We start from the raw sequence: 20024 nt of genomic DNA on the forward strand, positions 1-20024 counted from the left end.
CTTTTCTTTAAAAATCAGAAAGAGTCTCAAATTACGGTAGCTATCCTGCGATTCCTGCTAAAAGTGCATGTTTGCAGGTGTCAAGTGAAAACCGGGTCAGGCTATGCTGTGCTGCTTTGAGTGCATTAGCCTGCTGATGCTCATTACCTAGGCTCACACGAAAGTACTGAGGTTGCCAACCCTCCAGCAATTAAAGATTAATCTCCTGCACACTGCTGTGAGAAACCCGGGAGGAAAATCACAGGGGCATTAAAAAATATTGTGCGCTTTTGAATTTTTTTTTGAACACTGTAATTATAAAAATATTGGAGAAGGGGAAAAAAACAGCTGTTTGACTGGCAGGGTGGTTGGAGGTGGGAGGTCATGTGATGAGGCCTCAAGGAATATGTCCAACCAGATTTTTTTGTGTGTGCTATTGTAACTATTATTAACCTATTTAAATTAAAATACTAATTGGAATTTTACACAGGCTCATTAACCAAGATATTCAAAATAGAGCTCAGAGTGATTTCCACTTCATTGTTGGGCGAGAGTAAATACAGGAAACTTTCTGGTATCCGGCACGGACGGGACCGACATGGTGTCGGTTCATCAACAATTCTGGATAACCGAACGCTATAGTAAAAGATACGGAGCTCAGAGCTTTGTATAAAGCAACAAACCCTGTTAACAATCGGCACAAGTTGCAAGCATCTCTGTAGCTTAGCAACAGCTTCAGCTACACCCTTGCACAGCAACAAATCAATTAAAAAAAGTAACTAAAAGTAAAAAAAGTTACCTGAACCGACTCCTGAATTTTGCCGGTGGATAGAGCGTTCCGGTTATTTAGGGGCCGGTTAATCGAAAGTTTCCTGTATAAGCATAAGGATTATTTGATCTGGGAGGACTTGATACTGATTCTGTGCACTCAATATGGAAAAGGATTCTATTCCCAAGCATATTGATAGACATGAAAAGAAATTCCAAAAAGGAGAAACCGATTTTATTCTGCTCCAACGGAAGGGCCTATAGGTATTTTTTGAGAAAGGAGTACAGTGCTCCAAGTTTCCAAACTATGAAAGCAAAATTTAGACTTTATTTTTAGCTACTCTAAAGGAACTGCTTTTCTTGTCTGTTTTATTTACCCTGAAGAGACAGTTCCACACTTATAGTCATTTTTAACAGGCGATTTGCTTCAGTTACTGAGGCAAAAATCAGAGGACCCAAAGGCTAAACCACAGGTTTAACTAGCTTCATTCACTCTGCTGCACGGTGCACAGCATCATTTCCCACACTGCTGCTGTCAGAACAATAAAAACAGCATCAAAGCCTATGCTGGAGCACAGCTTCCATTTGTTCCACCGCTAGGACCAAAAGTAAATCACAGCTAAAGCTAGCATTAAAGCAATACATCAAATGCCAAGCTGTCGGTTTTTCATTCAGGGTGATAAAGCTTCGGGTTTAAAATCACTTCAGTTGTGGTAGTCCATAATTCATTTAAACTCACTAGAATAATGGCGGCGACTTTAACCCTACTCGCTCAGCAGTAACCTGGCGGGTGGGCAGCTGAAATCGCCCTGGCTCTTACCTGTCCGAAAGCCGCCATGATCGCAACATCTGCAATTTTAGCCCGCTCTCCTGAGCAGGCAGCAAGGACACGCGCCCGGAGCCAACAGGGTCCTTCTTTACAGATGCATGTTGCAGCCCGATGACATCATTGAGACCCGACTGTAATTTTAATTCAGGCCCGAGCTAGGAGTCCGCCTGGAGTTAGAATCGGGGCCATATGTCCATTTCAGGAATGTGGAGGCTGAAGCAATTATTGATGTAATCAGTCCAAATTTTATGTGTAGTGGAAATAGCCTTTGCACGTGAGAATGACGAATTGCTCAATCACTGTACAATAACTGTTATGGGTGCTGGGTTCCCAATTTGTGTTGAAGACATGGTTGGTTGTTCTATCTTACCATGTCGAACTACACAAGATTTAGGCAGATTCAAACACTTACCTGGTATTGATACCAGTTTCTGCAGCTCTTTCTTAAGTCGGGTTATTTCTTTACACAGTTGTATATCGTCCATCCTAGAAACAAATGTCAGAATAAGAACATAAGAACACAAGAATTAGGAGCAGGAGTAGGTCATACAGCCCCTCGAGCCTGCTCTGCCATTCAATAAGATCATGACTGATCTTCGACCTCAACTCCACTTTCCCGCCCAATCCCCATATCCCTTGATTCCCCTAAAGTCCAAAAATCCATCTATCTCAGCCTTGAATATACTCAACGTCTCAGCATCCACAGCCCTTTGTGGTAGAGAATTTCAAAGATTCACAATCCTCTGAATGAAGAAAAACTATTCATCTCAATCTTAAATGGCCGACTCCTTATCCTGAGGCTATACCTTCTAGTTCTAGACTCTCCAGCCAGGGGAAACAACCTCTCAGCATCTACCCTGTTAATCCCCCTCAGAATCTTATATGTTTCAATGAGATCACCTCTAATTCTTCTAAACTCCAGAGAGTATAGGCCCATTCTATGCAATCTCTCCTCATAGGACAACCCTCTCATCCCAGGGATCAATCTAGTGAACCTACATTGCACCGCCTCTAAGGCATGTATGTCCTTTCTCAGAAAAGGAGACCAAAACTGTGCACAGTACTCCAGGTGTGGTCTCACCAAAGCCCTGTACAATTGTAGCAAGACTTCCTTACTCTTATATTCCAACCCCCTAGCAATAAAGGCCAACATGCCATTTGCCTTCCTAATTGCTTGCTGTACCTGCACATTAACTTTCTGTATTTCCTGTACGAGGACACCTAAATCTCTCTGAACACTAACATTTAATAGTTTTTCAACATTAAAAAAAAAAGTGTTTTTCTATTCTTCCTACCAAAGTGAATAACCTTACATTTCCCCACATATTACACCATCTACCATCTTATTGCCTACTCACTTAACCTGCCTATATCCCTTTGCAGGCTCTTTGCGTCCTCCTCACAGATTACTTTCCCACCCAGCTTTTTATCGACAGTGTAGTGTATGTACCTTTAAGGGGAGAACTACTTTTTACAGCTTCTGTATACTGTAGTACCGGCAGTGACCACACCTGTATATAAACCCTGAGTAGGGATCTGTACTGTTAGTTTAGAGTAACCCTCATCCAGTAAACACCTGTTGATTGTTCCTCTGCAGTCTCTGTCTATTTACTGAAGGACACCATACATCAAGATTCACGGATTTAACAGACAGCAATATAAGAATAACTATAATACGTGGTACACACACTGGTAACACGATAATCCATGGAAATGTACTACAATATTAAAAACGCATATTTTCTTCAGAGTGTTATCTTCCCTACAATTATACAGTATTGAATCTCTGAAATTGACTGGTTGACAGCTTTTCCTTTCAACGGCAAGTAGGATAGGGAAATCCAAAGAAGAAATATTTGAGTCAATTTAATGCAAGGAGAATTAACTAATTAGTCCCACTATGTATTAATAATAGAAGCAATCAAAACTGTGGGCAACATCTATTCAAAGGCAAACTACTTTTCTGCACCATAATTTACCTTTTGTATTTTGTAACAGTAGATTAAGTGCTCCCGTGAACACTCTCCCGGCCATCTTTTTTGCTTTTGTAACACCATCCTACCTTTTACTTGTGGGCCGTCGGAAATGTTATTAAATAGAACATGCTGCTTCACTAATGATGGCTAGAGAGTTTTACTATTTGGTTTTACATGACACAACCCTAAGGTTTATATATATATTTAGCCATATATTAAAAATTATTTTAAAAATCTATTTATAAAACTAAAGTGCTGCCCTCTAGAATGAGCTTCTGTTTTCTGACTACTGTAGGATATCTAGCAAAGAAGGGGAAAAATAATGGATCACCAACAGTTAGCAACAAACAACATAAAATTTTAATTTTTAAATAATTAGTGATGAATAACTAATAGCTGTAAAGTTCAGACACTTCACTTGAAGAACTTTATCTAATAATCAATTATTTTGCACATAAACAAGGACGTGCTTTATTGCTCAACTATAACCACCAGTCGGGTTCTATTCAAAGGATAATCTTAAGAGTCTCATGAATTGCAGTGTAAAAACTTGACAATTTTCTAACCTGGTACCATTTCTAAAATTATACTTTACATCATGTAATTGTTTGCTCATTACCTTGATGCCCCTCTACTGGAAGCGGTCTTATTCCAACAAAAATAATATTTTGGGGATATTTTCAAGCTAAGTAAAAACTATGGAAAATGAATTGGAAAAAGTTAATGTACAGTCCTTCAGAAAGTGTCAGCTGACACAATCAGTTATGATTTTATTGCTCAAATGACCTGCCATCCCACTGCCCTTACATCTATTGTCCTTCCTTGGGTGAAAGGAACTCAATGCACACAATCGTCATTCGATTTCTCTTTCGGGTAAAGAAAAGCATCAACCAAGTGTTTGCAGGGCTCCCAGTTTTTGATTCGAGCTTCGGCCTCAGCTAAAGAATCTCAACGTCAGTAATGAAGCACAGTGGGAAAAGAAACAGGTCCAAATCAGCACAAGGGGTCTCCGAGAGGTGTTCAATTATAGTTGTTGGAAATGATTACATTGCTGTAATCTAGCCAGGTTGTGATATCTGCTTTATGCGGTTTCAATTTCACTCTTGTGGTTTTATATCATCTAAAAGCCGCTATTAGAATAATGTCTGGTAATTAAACCCAAGCAGCCTTTTTACATATGATGTAAAGAATTATTACAACAACAACTTGTATTTATATAGCACCTTTAACATAGTAAAGCATCTCAAGGCACTTCCACAGGTGTATTATAAGACAAAAAATTTGACATTATATTTGATTCTAACAACCGTAAAAAGGTCATATATTTTTCAGTAAGAATACCCTTATGCTATTATGATTTTAATGTCAATATTATTTTAAAAACATGTCCAGTTAAATCATGTCAAATCAAAAAACAAAACCCTGCAGCCATAATAATGATGGTAGTTAGCGAAGCAGCAAACACTAATAATAATGTTTAAACTGAGAAACCAACAAAGAAAGGAAGAATGATTGTACACCTTGCCAAAAAAAATTATGGTCTGAGAGTGGATTCACAGCAGCTATTCAATCCAGTATGAGGAAATACAATAGCAGGAGAAAAGGCAAAAAGCTTAGGAGTTTGGGATAATATTCATAAAACACTGGAGTTTTGAGCTTATGATTTATTTTCTTCATCAAACCACTCAAGTGTTTGTAGCCTTGAAATAAAAGGAGGGGTTTTATCGCTTTGGAATTAACGGATGGAATATTGCAGAATGGGGATGTGCAATTACTCAATATGCGCTTCTGATGTGTGTCAAAGCAGAAAATCTCCCCTCAAGTTATGAGCAGAGTAGAGCTCCAGCCATGGGAAGATAATTGAAAATACATTTCATCTGGGTTCTACTTCACTGCTGGGCCACATGTCTCTTCCTTTGCTGTCTGCTAGTGGGTTTCATTATATCAGTAATTAGAGGTGGAATTCCTGTTTTAACAAAAAAATGGGAAATCACCTGTTTTTCTTCATAATTGAAGACCCACTAATGAAGTTGGCAATCTCACTTTTAGAGAATCTTACTGCACAGAAGGAGGCCATTCGGCCCATTGTGCCCATGCCAGCTCTTTGAAGGAGCTATCCAATTAGTCCCATTCAACGTTCCCTCTAAGCTGTGCGGCCATATGGCTCTCTGCCAGTCTCGCGCAGCCCGGGACTGGCTTTTCCAATGTTAAGTTTAGCACTGTGAATGGGCCGTGCAGCCCCTTAAAGGGGCCATGCACCCAAAAAAATTTAGGGGGAACATTGGTCCCACTCCCCCGCTCTTTTTCCATAGGCCTGTAAATTTTTCATTTTCAACTAAATATCCAATTCCCTTTTGAAAGTTACTATTGAATCTGTTTCCACCACCCTTTCAGGCAGTGCACTCGAGATCATAACAACTCGCTGCATAAAAAATAAATTCTCCTGAACTCCCCCTGTTTTTTTTTTGCCAATTATCTTAAATCTGTGTCCTTCAGTTATTGACCCTCCTGCCAGTGGAAACAAGTTCTCCTTATTTACACTATCAAAATCTCTATTAATTTTGAACACCTCTATTAACTCCCCTTAACCTTCTCTACTCTAAGAACAACAATCTCAACTTCTTTCATCTCTCCTCATAACTGAAGTCACTAATCCCTGCAATTATGGAGGAAACAGACATTCTCCCATTTTTCATCAAAGGAAGAGTTTCAAGCTGTAAATCTCTCTATACCATCAACAAGAAATGTATAAAAAACCTGTTCACTGCACTGCACCATTTATCTACATACACACTTTATATAGAGTATATATATGCATTTTGAGGCAGTAATAAATATTGGGGTGCAGATGATAATGGCTTGACCATGGCTATTAAGTTTAACAATATCAACTGAACCACTCACTGAGCTTCACAACATATTGCCATCTAAGAGTTACTTTCCATGAAACACAGTCCCACCTCTGTGCTATTCTCTATTAAAACAGGTTAAAGAGATGAATTTTATACAAAATTATTAAGCATTCCTAGACTTATATCTCGCAGTGTAATTTCAATGGTTATATTATTTAATTTTGTATGTATCTGACAGAGGGAATCTAGTCCTAGAGGTAATGCTGCAATTCATTTGATAAACCCCTAGATGAGGCGTAGAGAATCAGCAAGAACTAATATAGCTCCTGAAACATAGATCTCACTAGATAATCATGGATGATGAAGGCGACTCGGCCCATCTTAATTCATTCATCCAGAAGGATCCTAAATTGCCTCAATTTTTGCATCCAATTATCTCAAAAGATTCCAAGCTTTTTGTCTTTACTACTCTACCAGAAAGACCATTCAACACATTGATCAGTGTGTGAAAAATAATTCAGTCCTAAATTTACCTTTTACTAGTTTGAAACTGTGTCCTCTTGTCTTACTCTCAAATTTAATTTGTAGTAAAATTCCGGATTTACCTTTTTCCATTTTCTTTAGTATCTTATATGCCGCTGAAAGATCATCTCTCAGATGCCTCCTCCCCAGGATGAAAAGCTCAAGTTTTTCCAGTCTTTCCTCATAACTCAGATCCCTGACACGAGGCATCAACCTTATAGCTCTTCCCTGTCCTGCCTCCAGCACCTGAATATCTCCCTTGCATCTTGACAAGCAGAAATGGACACCGTAATCGAGATGTGATCTAGCCAGAACACTATATTAGTTAGGTCAAGATTTCCTCTGACTTATATTCTACAGTTCTGGTGATGTAATTCTACATTCTGTTGGCTTTGTTGATTGCTGCTCTCTATTGGTTGGATGTATCAGGTGGTACATTTTAGCTTAATTCTTAGCTCTTTAAACTGCATTCATGGAGTACATGGGTCACTTATTTATTCTTCTGAATTGTAGTACTCTTCACTTTCACGCATTAAATTTCCTCTGCCATTGTTCGGAGCATTTACATATTTTGTCCAACTCATTCTGCAGTTTGAGAAGTCTCCGCTGATTCCACTGTCTCCTTGTTTAGTATCATTTTAAAATTTGACCAATCCACATCGAGTTTCTGAATCCAAGTTACTTATGTAAATTAGAAACAGGAGTGGTCCTACCACCAAGCCCAGCGGCACCCCACTCAGTACCTCGCCCACCCCACCGTAACTCCTCTAACAAGTACTCATTGGCCCAGAAATTCGGGTCTCCACGGGTGAGTACACACGGGGTACTCACCTGTAGGCCCAACGGAAGTGCCGGTTTCGTGCATGCACTGCGCATGCGCTGGAAACCGGAACTTCCGTTCCCTTAAAGGAAGGAGTTCAGAGGTCGAACGCGTATGCTGGAGAGGCAGCGCGTACGCCTGGAACTTATGTTTTTTTTGCAGGTTTCTTCGGGAGGGTAAGTCTCCAGGAGTTACACTTGTAAAAAGCAGGCGCAAGGCCTGCTTTTAACAAGGTTAGTGGTGAATTAAGTAAAATTAAAACTTTTTTCCACAGGTTTATTATTTTTAAATACTTTAAAGAAAGGTAAGTTCATTTTTAGCCCCGTTAGAAAATGTAATTAATTTTTTCAAAAATTTAAATTGTTTAAAATAGTTATTTTATGTAATTTATAGTTATTTTAATAATGTGATTTTTTTTTTAATTATTTGAAGTTTTAGTGATGTTTTGGGGCTTATAGTATTTATAGTTTTGACAGCTCTTACTGTCAATTTTATGAATGGGCTTTTCCCTGCTACCATTGGCTCTCCATGGCCCACGTGATCCCAGGAGACGCATCGAACTAACTGCGCCCCTGGGATACGCAAACACTGCGCGCCGGCAGTTGGCGCAGACCCAGGATCACAATTCCACGGGGGCCCACAGCTCAACGGCTGGCGCGCTAGGTAAGTGCAGGTCGGAGGCTTGCACCCGCGGGAAGCCTCCGACTCGAATTTCTGGGCCATTGTATTTTGCCCTTCAGTCAGTTTCTTATCCATTCCCAGTGTTTACCCTGAATCCTTGGGCTTTGACTTTAACTGATAGCTCTTTATGTGTAACTTTTGTCAAATAGATACATTTTCCAATGCTGCGCTCCCAGTGCAGAGCACTGCTCACCAAGGACGTATACTGGAACATTGAGCACAGGGTGCAGCGAGCCTACTATGCAGTCCTCCAACCCTCCCCTGGGTGACTATACTGATTTAGTTAGCAACCAACCTCTAAGAAACTTGCACCTCAGTTTTTACTGTGGGTGGCCTTCAACCCTAACTAGGAGACCCTGCTTTGGTGCATCTCCTACAACTCTTCAGTGTCAAAAGAAGCAATGTTGCCCATATTTCTACTTTGTACATCTTGAACAACTACTCACCACAACCTTCTGTTTAAAGGTAGAAGAATTTAGGAAAGAGGGCCAGAGGACAAGAGTATGTTTGCAGTTGGAGCAAATTTTGATTCATCCAATACTTGAGGACAGATTTTTACCTTTATCACTTTTTGAGAACATGGCTGTTGTAAAAATTATGATGGAATTATAAATACATCATCTTCATACCAATCTGACCCCAGCACCTATCAGAATGATAATCATCTAGTTTGACCCATGTTGTTACGATTCTACCTTCTCCACACTACCTAGAGGGTGTAAACAGATTTATTTATTTCTGATTACCTTGGCTTTTTTTTAATACCACTTTGGCTGATTTAAGTAAGGGATTATTTGCAGGAAATCATTTTTGACCAAGGAGTTTTTTTAGGTTCCATCATATGACATTAGATCACTAGGGTCATTAACATTACAAGAAAACACCTTTTTTGTCACAATATCACACACAATGATAAATAACTTCAGACTGAGGGAATGCAAAATATATATTCATGAACACAAGGTTATCAGGATGTGAAAGCACTGGTGACGGGTTGTCTCTTTTGATCCACCATCCATTTATCATTTACTAGCTGGAGTGCCCGGCGGTGCCGAGGCTTTTTCGAGGGCATGTTGTTGTTGGAAGAGAGAGAGAGAGTGACTGGGGGGGAAGAGAGAGAGCGACTGGGGGGGAAGAGAGAGAGCGACTGGGGGGAAGAGAGAGAGCGACTGGGGGGAAGAGAGAGAGCGACTGGGGGGAAGAGAGAGAGCGACTGGGGGGAAGAGAGAGAGCGACTGGGGGGAAGAGAGAGAGCGACTGGGGGGGAAAGAGAGGGCGGGGAGGGAGAGGGCGGGGAGGGGGGGAGGGAGAGGGCGGGGAGGGGGGGAGGGAGAGGGCGGGGAGGGGGGGAGGGAGAGGGCGGGGAGGGGGGAGAGCGGGGAGGGGGTGAGGGCAGGGAGGGGGGGAGGGAGGGCGGGGGGGAGGGCGGGGAGGAGGGGAGGAGGGCGGGGAGGGGGGGCGGAGGGCGGGGAGGGAGGGGGGGAGGGGAGGAGGGGGGGAGAGGAGGGGGGTGAGGAGGGGGGGAGAGAGACAGAGGGAAGGAGAGAGAGAGGGCGAGTGGCCCGCGGCCGCAAATGGAGCCAAGCCCCGAGAACAGGCGTGAGCCGGCTTGAGGCTGAGAGACGGCCACGCCCGGATGCCGGGGTAACCCTTCCCCCCCTTCCGAGCCCCCGTCCTCCCGAGCACCGGCCGCGTCGCCCCGCCCCGCACTCCACTCCCGAGAGCCCCGCTCTCCGAGCCCCGCCCGCCCCGCAGTCCCGAGAGCCCCGCTCTCCGAGCCCCACCCCGCCCCGCACTCCGGAGAGCCCCGCCCGCCCTGCCCCGCACTCCCGAGAGCCCCGCCCCGCCCTGCCCCGCACTCCCGAGAGCCCCGCTCTCCGAGCCCCGCCCCCCCGGCCGAGCCGGCTTGAAGTCCGCAGATTGCGGCTGTGCGAGACGGCCGGCGGGCCCGGTTGCCGGGGTAACCCTTCCCGCTCAGCAAGCCCTGGCCGAGATCCACACTCCCGAGAGCCCCGCCCCCCCGCCCGAGCCGAGCGCGGAACAGAGAGAGACGCCGCGTCTCAGCTGCTCCTGCTGCGCGCGCACCCTGACCCTCGTGGCTGACGCCGTTGCCCCGGGTAACGTGACACGGGGGGCGGGGGTGGGGGGGGTGAGGAGCTTAGCAGAAGCCGTGGGGGAATTACCTAGGTCGGGCCTGGCTGGGCAAGAAACACCCAGGCTTTCAGGCCTAACAAAAACGGGGAAAGGTAGGAAAAAGAATCTTCAGGTTAGAGAAAATATTTACAAATGAATGAAATTTTTTTTAAACAATTTAATAAATTCAATTTTATTTTGCTGGAAATGTATATTTGAAAAGAAAGACGCAGAAAGCAGGAAAAAGAATGGAAGCAAGATGGCGGCTACTCACCTCGGTTCAGAACGATAAGGCCCGCCCACACACACACCGATTGGTCGACCGTCAGGTGACCAAAGCGTAGGATTGGTCAATCATCCCGTCACTCGACCGTAGGAGGGCCCGGCCGCACGCGGCAGCAACCCGGCGTACGATTGGTCGACCTCGAGGTCACTCTGTCGCTAATGAGCAGATAATGAGATGCTAATGAGCGGAATGTTGAAGGTTTTTCGGATACCGCAGGCGCGATTTTTGCCCGGCCAAAACGTAAATACGCTTAAGACCGTTTTGGAAAGGTAAGCTTTCTTTTGACGTAACGCACGCGTAAGTACACTCTATAACTTTCGAGCGCATACCAGACAGACGCACACGTGATGACAGACAGACAGAAGGACAGAAGGACAGACAGAAGGACAGACAGATCGACCGATTTATATATAGACTAGCTGGGGGTGCCCGGCGGTGCCGAGGCTTTTTTGAGGGCATGTTGTTGTTGGAAGAGAGAGAGCGAGAGACTGGGGGTAAGAGAGAGAGCGAGAGACTGGGGGTAAGAGAGAGAGCGAGAGACTGGGGGTAAGAGAGAGAGCGAGAGACTGCGGGGGAAGAGAGAGAGCGAGAGACTGGGGGGAAGAGAGAGAGTGAGAGACTGGGGGGAAGAGAGAGAGCGAGAGACTGGGGGAAGAGAGAGAGCGAGAGACTGGGCGGAAGAGAGAGAGCGAGAGACTGGGGTTAAGAGAAAGAGCGACGGGGGGGAAGGGGAGGAAGGGGAAGGGGGAGGAAGGGGGCGGGAGGGGGAAGGGGGAGGAAGGGGAAGGGGGAGGAGGGGGGGGGAGGGAAGGGGGGAAGCCCGGCGTTGCCAAGGCTTTTTTGTAAAACGGCAGTTTACAGGGCCGCGCGGTTTACGGCCGGCCGCTGCCGCTCCCCCGCTCTGTGTCTCGGGCCGAGCAGTTGTGAGGCCCAGCCCGAGTGACCCCAACTCACCTCCCACTCCGGCAGGCCGGGAGCGGGATACTTTGCAGCAGCCGCTCTGTGGGGGTTTGTTGTGCTGGTGCTGTCGCTGTGAGACAGAGAGAGGGAAGGAGAGAGAGACAGAGAGAGAGAGGGAAGGAGAGAGAGAGACAGAGAGAGCGAGGGAAGGAGAGAGAGAGAGAGAGAGAGAGAGGGAAGGAGAGAGAGGGAAGGAGAGAGAGACAGACAGATAGAGAGGGAAGGAGAGAGAGAGACTGGGGGGAGAGAGAGAGAGAGACGGGGGAGAGAGAGAGAGAGACGGGGAGAGAGAAAGAGTAGAGAGACTGGGGGGGAGAGAGGGAGAGAGAGAGACGGGGAGATAGAGAGAGACTGGGGAGATAGAGAGAGAGAGAGCGACTGAGGGGGAGAGAGAGACTGGGGGGGAGAGAGGGAGAGAGAGAGAGAGACGGGGAAGGGAGAGAGAGACTGGGGAGAGAGAGAGAGAGAGAGTGGGAGACAGAGAGAGAGAGATAGAGAGACGGGGAGCGAGAGAGAGGTTGGGGGGAGCGAGAGAGAGATTGGGGAGAGAGAGAGAGAGACTGGAGGAGGGAGAGACTGGAGGAGAGAGAGAGATGGAGAGAGAGAGAGAGACTGGGACACCCAATTGAGATCCTACATGCAGAATTCTGTAAAAGTATCGTCCGGACTCAAAGGAAAACCATAAACAATGCATGCAGGGCAGAACTAGGCCAATTTCCACTAATAATTACTATCCAAAAAAGAGCCACCAAATTTTGGAAACACCTAAAAATGAGCAACCCCCACTGCTATCATTACGAAGCCTTGAAATGCCAAGAGAGGACCATAAAGAATAACTCCCTCAGTCAACTAGTCCTGGGACTCAGTGAAGCAACCACTAACACTACTAACAATAACCAGCCCCAGGACAGTGACATCGTAGCAGAGAGAATTCGACCCAACACAATTGTCACTAAACAAAAGGAAAAATACCTGTCATATTGGGCAGAAACAACAAAAACCCAAAGCAAACTCAATTGCTACTTGGCCCTAAACAGACAATACAACATGGCTGAGTGCCTGACCATGGTAAAGGATAACAAACTGAGAAAAACCTTGACAAGGTACAGACTTAGCGAACATAGCCTAGCAATCGAAAAAGACAGACACAGGCAGACCAGGCTGCCAAGAGAGGACAGGATATGCTTTCACTGCAGTCAGGGAGTAGTGGAGACAGAGATGCACTTCCTCACAGCCTGTGGAAAATACCAGGGCATCAGGGAGAATTTCTACCAAAAATTCTCACAAATATGCCCTGAATTCAGAAATCTGAATGACGACCAAAAACTCCCATACCTACTGGGGGAGGAGAGAAGCTGTGTAGCACTAGCGGCACACTATGTTACAGCTTGCCATGAACAGAGGGACAACCAGTAAACCTAAGAAAAGAGTATATATAAATAATGCAAATGTATATTTATATACACTCAGGGATATACCTGTTTATACACTGTATGAATAGAACTGCGTTTATGTGTTCAACCATAAATGTATTTTGATGCTTTGGCAACATAAGATGTACCTTATCATGCCAATAAAGCAATTTGAATTGAATTGAATTGACTGGAGGAGGGAGAGTCTGGAGGAGGGAGAGAGGCTGGGGGAGAGAGAGAGACTGGGAGATAGAGAGAGAGAGAGAGAGAGAGAGAGAGAGAGAGAGAGAGACTGAGGGTGGAGAGAGAGAGAGAGAGAGACGGGGAGAGCGAGAGAGAAACTGGGGGAGAGAGAGAGACTGGGGGAAGAGATAGAGAGACTGGGAGACAGAGAGAGAGAGACTGGGAGACAGAGAGAGAGATAAAGAGACGGGGAGAGAGAGAGAGATTGGGGGGAGAGGGCTAGAAATTCGGTATCGCCCCGTTTGGAGAGGGAAGGAGAGAGAGACAGAGAGAGCGAGGGAAGGAGAGAGAGAGAGAGAGAGAGAGAGAGAGAGGGGGAAGGAGAGAGAGAGAGAGAGAGAGAGAGAGAGAGAGAGGGAAGGAGAGAGAGACAGAGAGAGAGAGAGAGGGAAGGAGAGAGAGGGAAGGAGAGAGAGACAGACAGATAGAGAGGGAAGGAGAGAGAGAGGCTGGGGGAGAGCGAGAGAGAGAGACGGGGAGAGAGAAAGAGTAGAGAGACTGGGGGGGAGAGAGAGAGAGAGAGAGAGACAGGGAGATAGAGAGAGACTGGGGAGATAGAGAGAGAGAGCGACTGAGGGGGAGAGAGAGACTGGGGGGGAGAGAGAGAGATGGGGAGAGAGAGAGTAGAGAGACTGGGGGGAGAGAGGGGAGAGAGACTGGGGAGAGAGAGAGAGAATGGGGAGATAGAGAGAGAGACTGAGGGGGAGAGAGAGAGCGACTAAGGGGGGGAGAGAGAGAGAGAGAGACGGGGAGAGAGAGAGAGAGATTGGGGGAGAGAGAGACTGGGGAGATAGATAGAGAGAGACTGAGGGGGGAGAGAGAGCGACTGAGGGGGAGAGAGAGAGACGGGGAGAGAGAGAGAGAGAGAGTAGAGAGACTGGGGGGAGAGAGAGAGAGAGACTGGGGGAGAGAGAAAGAATGGGGAGATAGAGAGAGAGAGAGAGAGACCGAGGGGGAGAGAGAGAGAGACTGGGGGAGAGAGACAGGGAGAGAGAGAGAGACTGGGGGAGAGAGAGAGAGATGGGGGAAGGGAGAGAGGGACTGGGGAGAGAGAGAGATACTGGGAGAGAGAGCGAGAGAGAGCGAGCGAGCGAGCGAGAGAGAGACTGGGGGGGAGAGAGAGAGACTGGGGGGGAGAGAGAGAGACCGGGGGGGGGAGAGAGAGAGAGACTGAGAGAGACTTGGGGGGAGAGAGCGAGAGAGAGAGACTGGGGAGAGAGGGAGAGCGTGGGGGAGAGAGAGAGAGAGACTGGGGGAGAGAGAGAGAGAGACTGGGGGGAGAGAGAGACTGGGGGGGGAGAGAGAGACTGGGGGAGAGAGAGAGACGGGGGGAGAAAGAGAGACTGGGGGGGAGAGAGAGAGAGAAATTGCGGGAAGAGAGAGAGCGACTGAGGGGGGCGAGAGAGACGGGGAGAGAGAGAGAGACGGGGAGAGAGAGAGAGAGAGAGAGAGACGGGGAGAGAGAGAGAGAGAGAGAGAGAGACGGGGAGAGAGAGAGAGAGAGAGACGGGGGAGAGAGAGAGAGAGAGAGAGATGGGGGAGAGAGAGAGAGAGAGATGGGGAGAGAGAGACTGGGGAGATAGAGAGAGAGAGACCTGAGGGGGGAGAGAGAGAGAGACTCAGGGGAAGAGAGAGAGACTGGGGGAGAGAGAGAGAGAGACAGGAGAGAGAGAGGGAGAGAGAGAGACTGGGGGGAGAGAGAGAGAGGCTGGGGGGAGAGAGAGAGAGACTGGGAGGGGAGAGAGAGAGACGGGGAGAGAGAGGAGAGAGACGGGGAGAGAGAGAGAGAGAAGGGGGAAGGGAGAGAGAGAAGGGGGAAGGGAGAGAGAGACTGGGGAAGGGAGAAAGATAGAGAGACTGGGAGACAGAGAGAGAGAAAGAGACGGGAGCGAGAGAGAGATTGGGGGAGAGAGAGACTGGAGGAGGGAGAGACTGGAGGAGAGAGAGAGACGGAGAGAGAGACTGGAGGAGGAAGAGTCTGGAGGAGAGAGAGAGACTGGGGGAGAGAGAGAGACTGGGAGATAGAGGGAGAGAGAGAGACTGATGGGGAGAGAGAGAGACGGGGAGAGAGAGAGAAACTGGGGGAGAGAGAGAGAAACTGGGGGAGAGAGAGAGAAACTGGGGGAGAGAGAGAGAAACTGGGGGAGAGCGAGAGAGAGAGACTGGGAGACAGAGAGAGAGATAAAGAGATGGAGAGAGAGAGCGAGGAAGAGGCCCGGCCCGAGTCACCCCAGCTGAGTAAGCTGGGCACAGTGAAAGCATTGATTTATTTATGACAGCACAAAAACTGCTCTGACATCATAGCAGCTCTTTGACATCATAGTCACTCAATGCTAATGAGCGGATAATGAGATGCTAATGAGCGGAATTTTGAACGTTTTTTGGATACCGCGCGCGGAATTTTTGTCCGGCCGAAACATAAATACGCCTATGACTGGCCCGTAATCGCAAGCTTTCTTTTGACGTGACGCACGTGTAAAAGAGAGAGACTTTCGAACGTATAGAGAACGGACAGACATCAGAGCCGCTTTATATATATAGATAGATAGACTAGCTGGGGGTGCCCGGCGGTTCCGAGGCTTTTTCGAGGGCATGTTGTTGTTGGAAGAGAGAGAGAGAGCGACTGGGGGGGTGGGGGGGGCGGCAGAGAGAGAGAGAGTGACTGGGGGGGTGGGGGGGCGGCAGAGAGAGAGAGAGCGACTGAGCGGGGGGGAAAGAGAGAGAGCGAGTGGGGGGGAAGAGAGAGAGCGGCTGGGGGGGAAGAGAGAGAGCGGCTGGGGGGGAAGAGAGAGCGAGTGGGGGGGAAGAGAGAGCGAGTGGGGGGAAGAGAGAGCGAGTGGGGGGGAAGAGAGAGCGAGTGGGGGGGAAGAGAGAGCGAGTGGGGGGGAAGAGAGAGCGAGTGGGGGGGAAGAGAGAGCGAGTGGGGGGGAAGAGAGAGCGAGTGGGGGGGAAGAGAGCGCGAGTGGGGGGGAAGAGAGCGCGAGTGGGGGGGAAGAGAGCGCGAGTGGGGGGGAAGAGAGCGCGAGTGGGGGGGAAGAGAGCGCGAGTGGGGGGGAAGAGAGCGCGAGTGGGGGGGAAGAGAGCGCGAGTGGGGGGGAAGAGAGCGCGAGTGGGGGGGAAGAGAGCGCGAGTGGGGGGGAAGAGAGCGCGAGTGGGGGGGAAGAGAGAGCGAGTGGGGGGGAAGAGAGAGCGAGTGGGGGGGAAGAGAGAGCGAGTGGGGGGGAAGAGAGAGCGAGTGGGGGGGAAGAGAGAGCGAGTGGGGGGGGAAGAGAGAGCGAGTGGGGGGAAGAGAGCGCGAGTGGGGGGGAAGAGAGAGCGAGTGGGGGGGAAGAGAGAGCGAGTGGGGGGGAACAGAGCGCGACTGGGGGGGGAAGAGAGAGCGACTGGGGGGGAAGAGAGAGCGAGTGGGGGGGAAGAGAGAGCGAGTGGGGGGGAAGAGAGAGCGAGTGGGGGGGAAGAGAGAGCGAGTGGGGGGGAAAAGAGAGCGAGTGGGGGGGAAGAGAGAGCGAGTGGGGGGAAAGAGAGAGCGAGTGGGGGGAAAGAGAGAGCGAGTGGGGGGGAAGAGAGAGCGAGTGGGGGGGAAGAGAGAGCGAGTGGGGGGGAAGAGAGAGCGAGTGGGGGGGAAGAGAGAGCGAGTGGGGGGGAAGAGAGAGCGAGTGGGGGGGAAGAGAGAGCGAGTGGGGGGGAAGAGAGAGCGAGTGGGGGGGAAGAGAGCGCGAGTGGGGGGGAAGAGAGCGCGAGTGGGGGGGAAGAGAGCGCGAGTGGGGGGGAAGAGAGCGCGAGTGGGGGGGAAGAGAGCGCGAGTGGGGGGGAAGAGAGAGCGAGTGGGGGGGAAGAGAGAGCGAGTGGGGGGGAACAGAGAGCGAGTGGGGGGGAAGAGAGAGCGAGTGGGGGGGAAGAGAGAGCGAGTGGGGGGGAAGAGAGAGCGAGTGGGGGGGAAGAGAGAGCGAGGGGGGGGAAGAGAGAGCGAGGGGGGGGAAGAGAGAGCGAGTGGGGGGAAGAGAGAGCGAGTGGGGGGGAAGAGAGAGCGAGTGGGGGGAAGAGAGAGCGAGTGGGGGGAAGAGAGAGCGAGTGGGGGGAAGAGAGAGCGAGTGGGGGGGAACAGAGCGCGACTGGGGGGGAAGAGAGAGCGACTGGGGGGGGAAGAGAGAGCGACTGGGGGGGGAAGAGAGAGCGAGTGGGGGGGAAGAGAGAGCGAGTGGGGGGGAAGAGAGAGCGAGTGGGGGGGAAGAGAGAGCGAGTGGGGGGTAAGAGAGAGCGAGTGGGGGGTAAGAGAGAGCGAGTGGGGGGTAAGAGAGAGCGAGTGGGGGGTAAGAGAGAGCGAGTGGGGGGTAAGAGAGAGCGAGTGGGGGGTAAGAGAGAGCGAGTGGGGGGTAAGAGAGAGCGAGTGGGGGGTAAGAGAGAGCGAGTGGGGGGTAAGAGAGAGCGAGTGGGGGGTAAGAGAGAGCGAGTGGGGGGTAAGAGAGAGCGAGTGGGGGGTAAGAGAGAGCGAGTGGGGGGTAAGAGAGAGCGAGTGGGGGGTAAGAGAGAGCGAGTGGGGGGTAAGAGAGAGCGAGTGGGGGGTAAGAGAGAGCGAGTGGGGGGTAAGAGAGGGCGAGTGGGGGGTAAGAGAGGGCGAGTGGGGGGTAAGAGAGGGCGAGTGGGGGGTAAGAGAGGGCGAGTGGGGGGGAACAGAGCGCGACTGGGGGGTAAGAGAGAGCGAGTGGGGGGGAAGAGAGAGCGAGTGGGGGGGAAGAGAGAGCGAGTGGGGGGGAAGAGAGAGCGAGTGGGGGGGAAGAGAGAGCGAGTGGGGGGGAAGAGAGAGCGAGTGGGGGGGAAGAGAGAGCGAGTGGGGGGGAAGAGAGAGCGAGTGGGGTGGAAGAGAGAGCGAGTGGGGGGGAAGAGAGAGCGAGTGGGGGGGAAGAGAGAGCGAGTGGGGGGGAAGAGAGAGCGAGTGGGGGGGAAGAGAGTGCGAGTGGGGGGGGAAGAGAGTGCGAGTGGGGGGGAAGAGAGAGCGAGTGGGGGGGAAGAGAGAGCGAGTGGGGGGGAAGAGAGAGCGAGTGGGGGGGAAGAGAGAGCGAGTGGGGGGGAAGAGAGAGCGAGTGGGGGGGAAGAGAGAGCGAGTGGGGGGGAAGAGAGAGCGAGTGGGGGGGAAGAGAGAGCGAGTGGGGGGAAGAGAGAGCGAGTGGGGGGGAAGAGAGAGCGATTGGGGGGGAAGAGAGAGCGATTGGGGGGGAAGAGAGAGCGAGTGGGGGGAAGAGAGAGCGAGTGGGGGGAAGAGAGAGCGAGTGGGGGGGAAGAGAGAGCGAGTGGGGGGAAGAGAGAGCGAGTGGGGGGAAGAGAGAGCGAGTGGGGGGAAGAGAGAGCGAGTGGGGGGAAGAGAGAGCGAGTGTGGGGAAGAGAGAGCGAGTGTGGGGAAGAGAAAGCGAGTGGGGGGTAAGAGAGAGCGAGTGGGGGGTAAGAGAGAGCGAGTGGGGGGTAAGAGAGAGCGAGTGGGGTGTAAGAGAGAGCGAGTGGGGGGGAAGAGAGAGCGAGTGGGGGGGAAGAGAGAGCGAGTGGGGGGGAAGAGAGAGCGAGTGGGGGGGAAGAGAGAGCGAGTGGGGGGGAAGAGAGAGCGAGTGGGGGGGAAGAGAGAGCGAGTGGGGGGGGAGAGAGAGCGACTGGTGGGGGAGAGAGAGCGACTGTCGGGGGGAGAGAGAGCGACTGTGGGGGGGAGAGAGCGACTGTGGGGGGGAGAGAGAGCGACTGTGGGGGGGAGAGAGAGCGACTCGGGGGGAGAGAGAGCGACTGTTGGGGGGGAGAGAGAGCGACTGTGGGGGGGAGAGAGAGCGACTGGGGGGGGAGAGAGCGACTGTGGGGGGGAGAGAGAGCGACTGGGGGGGAGAGAGAGCGACTGGGGGGGAGAGAGAGAGCGACTGGGGGGGGGAGAGAGAGCGACTGGGGGGGGGAGAGAGAGCGACTGGGGGGGGGAGAGAGAGCGACTGGGGGGGGAGAGAGAGCGACTGTTGGGGGGGAGAGAGAGCGACTGTTGGGGGGGAGAGAGAGCGACTGTTGGGGGGGAGAGAGAGCGACTGTGGGGGGGGAGAGAGAGCGACTGTGGGGGGGGAGAGAGAGCGACTGTGGGGGGGGAGAGAGAGCGACTGTTGGGGGGGAGAGAGAGCGACTGTTGGGGGGGAGAGAGAGCGAGTGGGGGGGAAGAGAGCGCGAGTGGGGGGGAAGAGAGCGCGAGTGGGGGGGAAGAGAGCGCGAGTGGGGGGGAAGAGAGCGCGAGTGGGGGGGAAGAGAGCGCGAGTGGGGGGGAAGAGAGAGCGAGTGGGGGGGAAGAGAGAGCGAGTGGGGGGGAACAGAGAGCGAGTGGGGGGAAGAGAGAGCGAGTGGGGGGGAAGAGAGAGCGAGTGGGGGGGAAGAGAGAGCGAGTGGGGGGGAAGAGAGAGCGAGGGGGGGGAAGAGAGAGCGAGGGGGGGGAAGAGAGAGCGAGTGGGGGGAAGAGAGAGCGAGTGGGGGGGAAGAGAGAGCGAGTGGGGGGAAGAGAGAGCGAGTGGGGGGAAGAGAGAGCGAGTGGGGGGAAGAGAGAGCGAGTGGGG

The 20024-nt window shown here is 50.6% G+C and overlaps 1 protein-coding gene across 1 annotated transcript in view; it reads right to left on the minus strand.

Moving 5' to 3' along the window:
• The window catches only part of pik3r6a (phosphoinositide-3-kinase regulatory subunit 6a), a 77750-nt gene that overhangs the window by 15926 nt on the left and 41800 nt on the right, over positions 1 to 20024 (minus strand). Inside the window, exon 3 of the mRNA XM_085963481.1 lies at positions 1989 to 2062. Coding sequence (XP_085819607.1) covers positions 1989 to 2062 — 74 coding nt within the window. The remainder of the gene's footprint in view (positions 1 to 1988; positions 2063 to 20024) is intronic.

The sequence above is a fragment of the Somniosus microcephalus genome, chromosome 21 (assembly GCF_052327205.1).
Source record: "Somniosus microcephalus isolate GS21.2 chromosome 21, FLI_Smic_1.0, whole genome shotgun sequence".
Taxonomy (NCBI): Eukaryota; Metazoa; Chordata; class Chondrichthyes; order Squaliformes; family Somniosidae; genus Somniosus; species Somniosus microcephalus.